The following is a 12,623-nucleotide window of genomic DNA, read 5'->3' as shown; positions in this document are numbered from 1 at the left end:
AGCTCATTACTAAGCTAAGAACCCTGAGACTAAACACCTCCCTCTGCAACTGGATCCTGGACTTCCTGACGAGCTGCTCCAAGTGGTAAGGGTAGGTAACACGCTGATCCTCAACACAGGGGCCCCTCAGGGGTGCGTGCTCAGTCCCTTCCTGTACTCCCTGTTCACTCATGACTGCACCGACAGGCACAACTCCAACACGATCATTAAGTTTGCCGATGCCACAACCGTGGTAGGCCTGATCAAAGACAACGATAAGACAGCCTATAAGGAGGAGGTCAGAGACCTGGCCGTGTGGTGCCAGAATAACAACCTATCCCTCAACGTAATCAAGACAAAGCAGATGATTGTGGACTACAGGAAAAGGAGGACCGAGCACGCCCCCATTCTCATCAACGGGGCAGCATGTAGTAGAGCAAGTTGAGAGCTTCAAGTTCCTTGGTCTCCACATCACCAACAAACTAGAATGATCCAAGCACACCAAGACAGTCATGAAGAGGGCACGACAAAACCTATTCCCCCTCAGGAGACTGACAAGATTTGGCATGGGTCCTCAGATCCTCAAAAGGTTCTACAGCTGCACCATCGAGAGCATCCTGACCGGCTGCATCACTGCCTGGTACGGCAACTGCTCGGCCTCCGACCGCAAGGCACTACAGAGGGTAATGCGAACGGCCCAGTACATCACTGGGGCCAAGCTTCCTGCCATCCAGGACCTCTATACCAGGCTGTGTCAGAGGAAGGCCCTACAAATTGTCAAAGACTCCAGCCACCCTAGTCATAGACTGTTCTCTCTGCTACCGCACGGCAAGCGGTACCTGAGCGCCAAGTCTAGGTCCAAAAGGCTTCTAAACAGCTTCTACCCCCAGGCCATAAGACTCCTGAACAGATAATCAAATTGCTACCCAGACTATTTGCATTCTATGCCTGTGATATGTGGTTGTCCCACCTAGCAATCACCTAGCTATCTTCAGCTGAACGCAGTAACTGTAAGTCTCTCTGGATAAGAACGTCTGACCAACATGTTAATGTAAAATAACACACCACATAAAGGCTTCATAATGCTTCATAAGGCTTCATAAGGCTTCATAAGGCTTCATAATGCATCCTAACAATTATAACAGGACATCCTGCCAGAGGATCCGCTCCCTGCTGTACTTCTCCTGACAGGCAGATGACAAATAGGCTTCATACAGGCTTCATAACGCATAATAACCCTCACCTGCTCCTGTCTGAAGACGATCCTATTGAAGAAGAACTGCAGGTACTCATTAGCATAGTTAATACACAGCTGCTCAAAGCTGTTGAAGGACAGGTCCTGGAGGAGACAGAGATACGGGGTTAGATACAGCTAAATGACAGAGATGTTGAAGGTCCTGGAGGAGACAGAGGTACAGCTAACTGACAGAATAATGACAGAGATGTTGAAGGTCCTGGAGGAGACAGAGATACAGCTAACTGACAGAATAATGACAGAGATGTTGAAGGTCCTGGAGGAGACAGAGATACAGCTAACTGACAGAATAATGACAGAGATGTTGAAGGTCCTGGAGGAGACAGGATACTGGGTTAGATACAGCTAACTGACAGAATAATGACAGAGATGTTCAAGGTCCTGGAGGAGACAGAGATACAGCTAACTGACAGAATAATGACAGAGATGTTTAAGGTCCTGGAGGAGACAGAGATACTGGGTTAGATACAGCTAACTGACAGAATTATGACAGAGATGTTGAAGGTCCTGGAGGAGACAGAGATACAGCTAACTGACAGAATAATGACAGAGATGTTCAAGGTCCTGGAGGAGACAGAGATACTGGGTTAGATACAGCTAACTGACAGAATAATGACAGAGATGTTGAAGGTCCTGGAGGAGACAGAGATACAGCTAACTGACAGAATAATGACAGAGATGTTGAAGGTCCTGGAGGAGACAGAGATACAGCTAACTGACAGAATAATGACAGAGATGTTGAAGGTCCTGGAGGAGACACGGATACTGGGTTAGATACAGCTAACTGACAGAATAATGACAGAGATGTTGAAGGTCCTGGAGGAGACAGAGATACTGGGTTAGATACAGCTAACTGACAGAATAATGACAGAGATGTTCAAGGTCCTGGAGGAGACAGAGATACAGCTAACTGACAGAATAATGACAGAGATGTTCAAGGTCCTGGAGGAGACAGAGATACTGGGTTAGATACAGCTAACTGACAGAATTATGACAGAGATGTTGAAGGTCCTGGAGGAGACAGAGATACAGCTAACTGACAGAATAATGACAGAGATGTTCAAGGTCCTGGAGGAGACAGAGATACTGGGTTAGATACAGCTAACTGACAGAATAATGACAGAGATGTTGAAGGTCCTGGAGGAGACAGAGATACAGCTAACTGACAGAATAATGACAGAGATGTTGAAGGTCCTGGAGGAGACAGAGATACAGCTAACTGACAGAATAATGACAGAGATGTTGAAGGTCCTGGAGGAGACACGGATACTGGGTTAGATACAGCTAACTGACAGAATAATGACAGAGATGTTCATGGTCCTGGAGGAGACAGAGATACTGGGTTAGATACAGCTAACTGACAGAATTATGACAGAGATGTTGAAGGTCCTGGAGGAGACAGAGATACAGCTAACTGACAGAATAATGACAGAGATGTTCAAGGTCCTGGAGGAGACAGAGATACTGGGTTAGATACAGCTAACTGACAGAATAATGACAGAGATGTTGAAGGTCCTGGAGGAGACAGAGATACAGCTAACTGACAGAATAATGACAGAGATGTTGAAGGTCCTGGAGGAGACAGAGATACAGCTAACTGACAGAATAATGACAGAGATGTTGAAGGTCCTGGAGGAGACACGGATACTGGGTTAGATACAGCTAACTGACAGAATAATGACAGAGATGTTGAAGGTCCTGGAGGAGACAGAGATACTGGGTTAGATACAGCTAACTGACAGAATAATGGAAACACAAGTTAATGAGGGATACAAGGTATATTGAAAGCAGATGCTTCCACACCCATGTGTTCCTGAGTTAATTAAGTAATTAGCAAGGTAAAGTAATATATTTAAAAATATATATATTATAATAATTTAACCTTTATTTAACTAGGCAGGGAGGGAGAGAGAGGTGGAGGGAGGGAGGGAGAGAGAGAGATGGAGGGAGGAACAGACGGAGGGAGGGAGGGTGGGGAGGGAGGGACAGACGGAGGGACGGACGGACGGACGGACGGACGGACGGAGGGAGGGAGGGGGAGGGAGGGAGGGAGGGAGGGAGATGGAGGGACAGACAGAGAGAGAGAGGTGGAGGGACAGACAGAGGGAGAGAGATAGATGAACAGACAGAGGGAGAGAGAGATGGAGGGAAAGAGATGGAGGGACGGAGGGAGAGACAGAGAGACGGAGGGAGGGAGAGAGATGGAGGGAGGGAGAGACAGAGGGAGAGAGATGGAGGGACAGAAGGAGAGAGATGGAGGGACAAACAGAGGGAGAGAGATGGAGGGACAGACAGAGGGAGAGAGAGATAGAGGGACAGACAGAGGGAGACAGAGGTGGAGGGACAGACAGAGGGAGAGAGAGGTGGAGGGACAGACAGAGGGAGAGAGATAGATGGACCGAGGGAGAGAGATGGAGGGACAGACAGAGGGAGAGAGATAGATGGACAGACAGAGGGAGAGAGATAGATGGACAGACAGAGGGAGAGAGATAGATGGACAGACAGAGGGAGAGAGAGATGGAGGGACAGACAGAGGGAGAGAGATAGATGGAGGGACGGAGGAAGGGAGAGAGATGGAGGGACAGACAGAGGGAGAGAGATGGAGGGACGGAGGGAGAGAGATGGAGGGACGGAGGGAGGGAGAGAGATGGAGGGACAGAAGGAGAGAGATGGAGGGTCAGACAGAGGGAGAGAGTTGGAGGGACGGAGGGAGAGAGATGGAGGGACGGAGGGAGGGAGAGAGATGGAGGGACGCAGGGAGGGAGAGAGATGGAGGGACAGACAGGGGGAGAGAGTTGGAGGGACGGAGGGAGAGAGATGGAGGGACGGAGGGAGAGAGAGATGGAGGGAAGGATAAAGTGGAGTACCTCAAAGCCATATATATCCAGCACCGATATTGACAGAGCGTGATGTCGAGGATACACCTGTCCATTAATCCTCTCAGTCAGCCAGTGGAACAACAGAGAGTACAGGATCTTGGCAACAGCATCTCTGGAGCAGGAGGGAGGACAGACAGACGGACGGACGGACGGAGGGGACGGGGACGGAGGGAGGGACGGACGGACGGACGGACGGACGGACGGACGGGAGGGACGGGGACGGACGGGGACGGACGGACGGACGGACGGACGGACGGACGGAGACAGACAGACAGACAGACAGACAGTCAGACAGACAGACAGACAGACAGACGGAGGACGGACGGACGGGTCGGACGGACGGACGGACGGACGGACGGACGGACGGACGGACGGACGGACGGACGGACGGACGGACGGACGGACGGACGGACGGACGGACGGACGGACGGACGGACGGACGGACGGACGGACGGACGGACGGACGGACGGACAGACAGACAGACAGACAGACAGACAGACAGACAGACAGACAGACAGACAGACAGACAGACAGACAGACAGACATTCAGATTAACAAGTGGCATGTCTACAGTATGCTGAAGAGTGCATGCTGGGAGTTGTAGTGAAGTTAGAGTGTATTATCTGTGGTTCTTACCTGGCGTCTACAGCACGCTGAATAGTGCATGCTGGGAGTTGTAGTGAAGTTAGAGTGTATTATCTGTGGTTCCTACCTGGCGTCTACAGCACTCTCTACCGTCAGAGGGGTGTAGATCTTCTCCCTCATGGTCTCCTGGAGAGACATAACACAGAGAGGTCAGTTAGTTACCAACAGAACACACAGCTCGGATTGGTGGAACACAACTCATCACAACCAATCAGAGGAAAGTTATACTCTTCTTTAAATTTGCAGTGTCAAATGATTTCCTCTTGAGTCTTCCTCTCTCTCTCCTTAAAGGGTTTATCAGGGAACCAATCTATATGTCTTCCTCTCTCTCCTTAAAGGGTTTATCAGGGAACCAATCTATATGTCTTCCTCTCTCTCTCCTTAAAGGGTTTATCAGGGAACCAATCTATATGTCTTCCTCTCTCTCCTTAAAGGGTTTATCATGGAACCAATCTATATGTCTTCCTCTCTCTCTCCTTAAAGGGTTTATCAGGGAACCAATCTATATGTCTTCCTCTCTCTCTCCTTAAAGGGTTTATCAGGGAACCAATCTATATGTCTTCCTCTCTCTCCTTAAAGGGTTTATCAGGGAACCAATCTATATGTCTTCCTCTCTCTCTCCTTAAAGGGTTTATCAGGGAACCAATCTATATGTCTTCCTCTCTCTCCTTAAAGGGTTTATCAGGGAACCAATCTATATGTCTTCCTCTCTCTCTCCTCTCTCTCTCCTTAAAGGGTTTATCAGGGAACCAATCTATATGTCTTCCTCTCTCTCCTTAAAGGGTTTATCAGGGAACCAATCTATATGTCTTCCTCTCTCTCTTAAAGGGTTTATCAGGGAACCAATCTATATGTCTTCCTCTCTCTCTTAAAGGGTTTATCAGGGAACCAATCTATATGTCTTCCTCTCTCTCTCCTTAAAGGGTTTATCAGGGAACCAATCTATATGTCTTCCTCTCTCTCCTTAAAGGGTTTATCAGGGAACCAATCTATATGTCTTCCTCTCTCTCTCTTAAAGGGTTTATCAGGGAACCAATCTATATGTCTTCCTCTCTCTCTTAAAGGGTTTATCAGGGAACCAATCTATATGTCTTCCTCTCTCTCCTTAAAGGGTTTATCAGGGAACCAATCTATATGTCTTCCTCTCTCTCTCCTTAAAGGGTTTATCAGGGAACCAATCTATATGTCTTCCTCTCTCTCTCTTAAAGGGTTTATCAGGGAACCAATCTATATGTCTTCCTCTCTCTCCTTAAAGGGTTTATCAGGGAACCAATCTATATGTCTTCCTCTCTCTCCTTAAAGGGTTTATCAGGGAACCAATCTATATGTCTTCCTCTCTCTCCTTAAAAAGGGTTTATCAGGGAACCAATCTATATGTCTTCCTCTCTCCTTAAAGGGTTTATCAGGGAACCAATCTATATGTCTTCCTCTCTCCTTAAAGGGTTTATCAGGGAACCAATCTATATGTCTTCCTCTCTCTCTCTCTTAAAGGGTTTATCAGGGAACCAATCTATATGTCTTCCTCTCTCTCCTTAAAGGGTTTATCAGGGAACCAATCTATATGTCTTCCTCTCTCTCCTTAAAGGGTTTATCAGGGAACCAATCTATATGTCTTCCTCTCTCTCTCTCTCCTTAAAGGGTTTATCAGGGAACCAATCTATATGTCTTCCTCTCTCTCCTTAAAGGGTTTATCAGGGAACCAATCTATATGTCTTCCTCTCTCTCTCCTTAAAGGGTTTATCAGGGAACCAATCTATATGTCTTCCTCTCTCTCTCCTTAAAGGGTTTATCAGGGAACCAATCTATATGTCTTCCTCTCTCTCCTTAAAGGGTTTATCAGGGAACCAATCTATATGTCTTCCTCTCTCTCCTTAAAGGGTTTATCAGGGAACCAATCTATATGTCTTCCTCTCTCTCTCTCTCCTTAAAGGGTTTATCAGGGAACCAATCTATATGTCTTCCTCTCTCTCTCCTTAAAGGGTTTATCAGGGAACCAATCTATATGTCTTCCTCTCTCTCTCCTTAAAGGGTTTATCAGGGAACCAATCTATATGTCTTCCTCTCTCTCTCCTAAAGGGTTTATCAGGGAACCAATCTATATGTCTTCCTCTCTCTCCTTAAAGGGTTTATCAGGGAACCAATCTATATGTCTTCCTCTCTCTCTCCTTAAAGGGTTTATCAGGGAACCAATCTATATGTCTTCCTCTCTCTCTCTTAAAGGGTTTATCAGGGAACCAATCTATATGTCTTCCTCTCTCTCTCCTTAAAGGGTTTATCAGGGAACCAATCTATATGTCTTCCTCTCTCTCTCTCTCTCTCCTTAAAGGGTTTATCAGGGAACCAATCTATATGTCTTCCTCTCTCTCCTTAAAGGGTTTATCATGGAACCAATCTATATGTCTTCCTCTCTCTCCTTAAAGGGTTTATCAGGGAACCAATCTATATGTCTTCCTCTCTCTCCTTAAAGGGTTTATCAGGGAACCAATCTATATGTCTTCCTCTCTCTCTCCTTAAAGGGTTTATCAGGGAACCAATCTATATGTCTTCCTCTCTCTCTCCTTAAAGGGTTTATCAGGGAACCAATCTATATGTCTTCCTCTCTCTCTCCTTAAAGGGTTTATCAGGGAACCAATCTATATGTCTTCCTCTCTCTCTCCTTAAAGGGTTTATCAGGGAACCAATCTATATGTCTTCCTCTCTCTCTCCTTAAAGGGTTTATCAGGGAACCAATCTATATGTCTTCCTCTCTCTCTCCTTAAAGGGTTTATCAGGGAACCAATCTATATGTCTTCCTCTCTCTCCTTAAAGGGTTTATCAGGGAACCAATCTATATGTCTTCCTCTCTCTCCTTAAAGGGTTTATCAGGGAACCAATCTATATGTCTTCCTCTCTCTCTCTCCTTAAAGGGTTTATCAGGGAACCAATCTATATGTCTTCCTCTCTCTCTCCTTAAAGGGTTTATCAGGGAACCAATCTATATGTCTTCCTCTCTCTCTCCTTAAAGGGTTTATCAGGGAACCAATCTATATGTCTTCCTCTCTCTCCTTAAAGGGTTTATCAGGGAACCAATCTATATGTCTTCCTCTCTCTCTCCTTAAAGGGTTTATCAGGGAACCAATCTATATGTCTTCCTCTCTCTCTCTCTCCTTAAAGGGTTTATCTCCTTAAAGGGTTTATCAGGGAACCAATCTATATGTCTTCCTCTCTCTCTCCTTAAAGGGTTTATCAGGGAACCAATCTATATGTCTTCCTCTCTCTCCTTAAAGGGTTTATCAGGGAACCAATCTATATGTCTTCCTCTCTCTCTCCTTAAAGGGTTTATCAGGGAACCAATCTATATGTCTTCCTCTCTCTCCTTAAAGGGTTTATCAGGGAACCAATCTATATGTCTTCCTCTCTCTCTCCTTAAAGGGTTTATCAGGGAACCAATCTATATGTCTTCCTCTCTCTCCTTAAAGGGTTTATCAGGGAACCAATCTATATGTCTTCCTCTCTCTCCTTAAAGGGTTTATCAGGGTTTAACCAATCTATATGTCTTCCTCTCTCTCTCCCTTAAAGGGTTTATCAGGGAACCAATCTATATGTCTTCCTCTCTCTCTCCTTAAAGGGTTTATCAGGGAACCAATCTATATGTCTTCCTCTCTCTCTCCTTAAAGGGTTTATCAGGGAACCAATCTATATGTCTTCCTCTCTCTCTTATCAGGGAACCAATCTTAAAGGGTTTATCAGGGAACCAATCTATATGTCTTCCTCTCTCTCCTTAAAGGGTTTATCAGGGAACCAATCTATATGTCTTCCTCTCTCTCCTTAAAGGGTTTATCAGGGAACCAATCTATATGTCTTCCTCTCTCTCTCAGGGAACCAATCTATATAAAGGGTTTATCAGGGAACCAATCTATATGTCTTCCTCTCTCTCTTCTTAAAGGGTTTATCAGGGAACCAATCTATATGTCTTCCTCTCTCTCTCCTTAAAGGGTTTATCAGGGAACCAATCTATATGTCTTCCTCTCTCTCTCTCCTTAAAGGGTTTATCAGGGAACCAATCTATATGTCTTCCTCTCTCTCTCCTTAAAGGGTTTATCAGGGAACCAATCTATATGTCTTCCTCTCTCTCTTAAAGGGTTTATCAGGGAACCAATCTATATGTCTTCCTCTCTCTCCCTTAAAGGGTTTATCAGGGAACCAATCTATATGTCTTCCTCTCTCTCTCCTTAAAGGGTTTATCAGGGAACCAATCTATATGTCTTCCTCTCTCTCCTCAGGGAACTCCTTAAAAGGGTTTATCAGGGAACCAATCTATATGTCTTCCTCTCTCTCTCCTTAAAGGGTTTATCAGGGAACCAATCTATATGTCTTCCTCTCTCTCTCTTAAAGGGTTTATCAGGGAACCAATCTATATGTCTTCCTCTCTCTCCCTTAAAGGGTTTATCAGGGAACCAATCTATATGTCTTCCTCTCTCTCTCTCTTAAAGGGTTTATCAGGGAACCAATCTATATGTCTTCCTCTCTCTCTCCTTAAAGGGTTTATCAGGGAACCAATCTATATGTCTTCCTCTCTCTCTCCTTAAAGGGTTTATCAGGGAACCAATCTATATGTCTTCCTCTCTCTCTCTTAAAGGGTTTATCAGGGAACCAATCTATATGTCTTCCTCTCTCTCTCTTAAAGGGTTTATCAGGGAACCAATCTATATGTCTTCCTCTCTCTCTCTTAAAGGGTTTATCAGGGAACCAATCTATATGTCTTCTCTCTCTCCTTAAAGGGTTTATCAGGGAACCAATCTATATGTCTTCCTCTCTCTCTCTTAAAGGGTTTATCAGGGAACCAATCTATATGTCTTCCTCTCTCTCTCAAAGGGTTTATCAGGGAACCAATCTATATGTCTTCCTCTCTCTCTCCTTAAAGGGTTTATCAGGGAACCAATCTATATGTCTTCCTCTCTCTCTCAGGGAACCAATCTATATGTCTTAAAGGGTTTATCAGGGAACCAATCTATATGTCTTCCTCTCTCTCTTAAAGGGTTTATCAGGGAACCAATCTATATGTCTTCCTTCCTCTCTCTCCTTAAAGGGTTTATCAGGGAACCAATCTATATGTCTTCCTCTCTCTCTCCTTAAAGGGTTTATCAGGGAACCAATCTATATGTCTTCCTCTCTCTCTCTTAAAGGGTTTATCAGGGAACCAATCTATATGTCTTCCTCTCTCTCTCCTTAAAGGGTTTATCAGGGAACCAATCTATATGTCTTCCTCTCTCTCCTTAAAGGGTTTATCAGGGAACCAATCTATATGTCTTCCTCTCTCTCCTTAAAGGGTTTATCAGGGAACCAATCTATATGTCTTCCTCTCTCTCTCCTTAAAGGGTTTATCAGGGAACCAATCTATATGTCTTCCTCTCTCTCTCCTTAAAGGGTTTATCAGGGAACCAATCTATATGTCTTCCTCTCTCTCTCAGGGAACCAATCTATATGTCTTCTCTCTCTTAAAGGGTTTATCAGGGAACCAATCTATATGTCTTCCTCTCTCTCTCTCCTTAAAGGGTTTATCAGGGAACCAATCTATATGTCTTCCTCTCTCTCTCCTTAAAGGGTTTATCAGGGAACCAATCTATATGTCTTCCTCTCTCTCCTTAAAGGGTTTATCAGGGAACCAATCTATATGTCTTCCTCTCTCTCTCCTTAAAGGGTTTATCAGGGAACCAATCTATATGTCTTCCTCTCTCTCTCTTAAAGGGTTTATCAGGGAACCAATCTATATGTCTTCCTCTCTCTCTCTCAGGGAACTCTCCTTAAAGGTTTATCAGGAACCAATCTATATGTCTTCCTCTCTCTCTCCTAAAGGGTTTATCAGGGAACCAATCTATATGTCTTCCTCTCTCTCTCCTTAAAGGGTTTATCAGGGAACCAATCTATATGTCTTCCTCTCTCTCTCTTAAAGGGTTTATCAGGGAACCAATCTATATGTCTTCCTCTCTCTCTCCTTAAAGGGTTTATCAGGGAACCAATCTATATGTCTTCCTCTCTCTCTCTCTCCTCCTAAAAGGGTTTATCAGGGAACCAATCTATATGTCTTCCTCTCTCTCTTTATCCTTCTAAAGGGTTTATCAGGGAACCAATCTATATGTCTTCCTCTCTCTCTCAGGGAACCAATCTATATGTCTTCCTTAAAGGGTTTATCAGGGAACCAATCTATATGTCTTCCTCTCTCTCCTTAAAGGGTTTATCAGGGAACCAATCTATATGTCTTCCTCTCTCTCTCCTTAAAGGGTTTATCAGGGAACCAATCTATATGTCTTCCCTTCCTCTCTCTCTCCTTAAAGGGTTTATCAGGGAACCAATCTATATGTCTTCCTCTCTCTCCTTAAAGGGTTTATCAGGGAACCAATCTAAAAGGGTTTATCAGGGAACCAATCTATATGTCTTCCTCTCTCTCTCTTAAAGGGTTTATCAGGGAACCAATCTATATGTCTTCCTCTCTCTCTCCTTAAAGGGTTTATCAGGGAACCAATCTATATGTCTTCCTCTCTCTCTCTCTTAAAAGGGTTTATCAGGGAACCAATCTATATGTCTTCCTCTCTCTCTCCTTAAAGGGTTTATCAGGGAACCAATCTATATGTCTTCCTCTCTCTCTCCTTAAAGGGTTTATCAGGGAACCAATCTATATGTCTTCCTCTCTCTCCTTAAAGGGTTTATCAGGGAACCAATCTATATGTCTTCCTCTCTCTCTCTCTCCTTAAAGGGTTTATCAGGGAACCAATCTATATGTCTTCCTCTCTCTCTCCTTAAAGGGTTTATCAGGGAACCAATCTATATGTCTTCCTCTCTCTCCTTAAAGGGTTTATCAGGGAACCAATCTATATGTCTTCCTCTCTCTCTCCTTAAAGGGTTTATCAGGGAACCAATCTATATGTCTTCCTCTCTCTCTCTTAAAGGGTTTATCAGGGAACCAATCTATATGTCTTCCTCTCTCTCCTTAAAGGGTTTATCAGGGAACCAATCTATATGTCTTCCTCTCTCTCCTTAAAGGGTTTATCAGGGAACCAATCTATATGTCTTCCTCTCTCTCTCCTTAAAGGGTTTATCAGGGAACCAATCTATATGTCTTCCTCTCTCTCTCCTTAAAGGGTTTATCAGGAACCAATCTATATGTCTTCCTCTCTCTCCTTAAAGGGTTTATCAGGGAACCAATCTATATGTCTTCCTCTCTCTCTCCTTAAAGGGTTTATCAGGGAACCAATCTATATGTCTTCCTCTCTCTCTCCTTAAAGGGTTTATCAGGGAACCAATCTATATGTCTTCCTCTCTCTCCTTAAAGGGTTTATCAGGGAACCAATCTATATGTCTTCCTCTCTCTCTCTTAAAGGGTTTATCAGGGAACCAATCTATATGTCTTCCTCTCTCTCTCTCCTTAAAGGGTTTATCAGGGAACCAATCTATATGTCTTCCTCTCTCTCTCCTTAAAGGGTTTATCAGGGAACCAATCTATATGTCTTCCTCTCTCTCCAATCTCTTAAAGGGTTTATCAGGGAACCAATCTATATGTCTTCCTCTCTCTCTCTTAAAGGGTTTATCAGGAACCAATCTATATGTCTTCCTCTCTCTCCTTAAAAACCAATCTATATGGTTTATCAGGGAACCAATCTATATGTCTTCCTCTCTCCTTAAAGGGTTTATCAGGGAACCAATCTATATGTCTTCCTCTCTCTCTCCTTAAAGGGTTTATCAGGGAACCAATCTATATGTCTTCCTCTCTCTCTCCTTAAAGGGTTTATCAGGAACCAATCTATATGTCTTCCTCTCTCTCCTTAAAGGGTTTATCAGGAACCAATCTATATGTCTTCCTCTCTCTCTCCTTAAAGGGTTTATCAGG

At 44.3% G+C, this 12,623-nt stretch overlaps 1 protein-coding gene across 1 annotated transcript in view; it reads right to left on the bottom strand.

The window, feature by feature from the left end:
- LOC121843911 (unconventional myosin-XV-like) overlaps positions 1-12,623 on the bottom strand; it is a gene marked incomplete at its 3' end in the record, with an annotated part of 62,632 nt that overhangs the window by 17,074 nt on the left and 32,935 nt on the right. Inside the window, 3 exon segments of the mRNA XM_042313784.1 lie at positions 1,223-1,318; positions 4,102-4,225; positions 4,827-4,885. Of these exon segments, the coding sequence (XP_042169718.1) occupies positions 1,223-1,318; positions 4,102-4,225; positions 4,827-4,885 (279 nt within the window).

Source organism: Oncorhynchus tshawytscha, unplaced genomic scaffold (genome assembly GCF_018296145.1).
Source record: "Oncorhynchus tshawytscha isolate Ot180627B unplaced genomic scaffold, Otsh_v2.0 Un_contig_2275_pilon_pilon, whole genome shotgun sequence".
Taxonomy (NCBI): Eukaryota; Metazoa; Chordata; class Actinopteri; order Salmoniformes; family Salmonidae; genus Oncorhynchus; species Oncorhynchus tshawytscha.
Note: the sequence above shows the minus strand (reverse complement) of the source record. Positions and strands in the feature narration are given on the sequence as shown.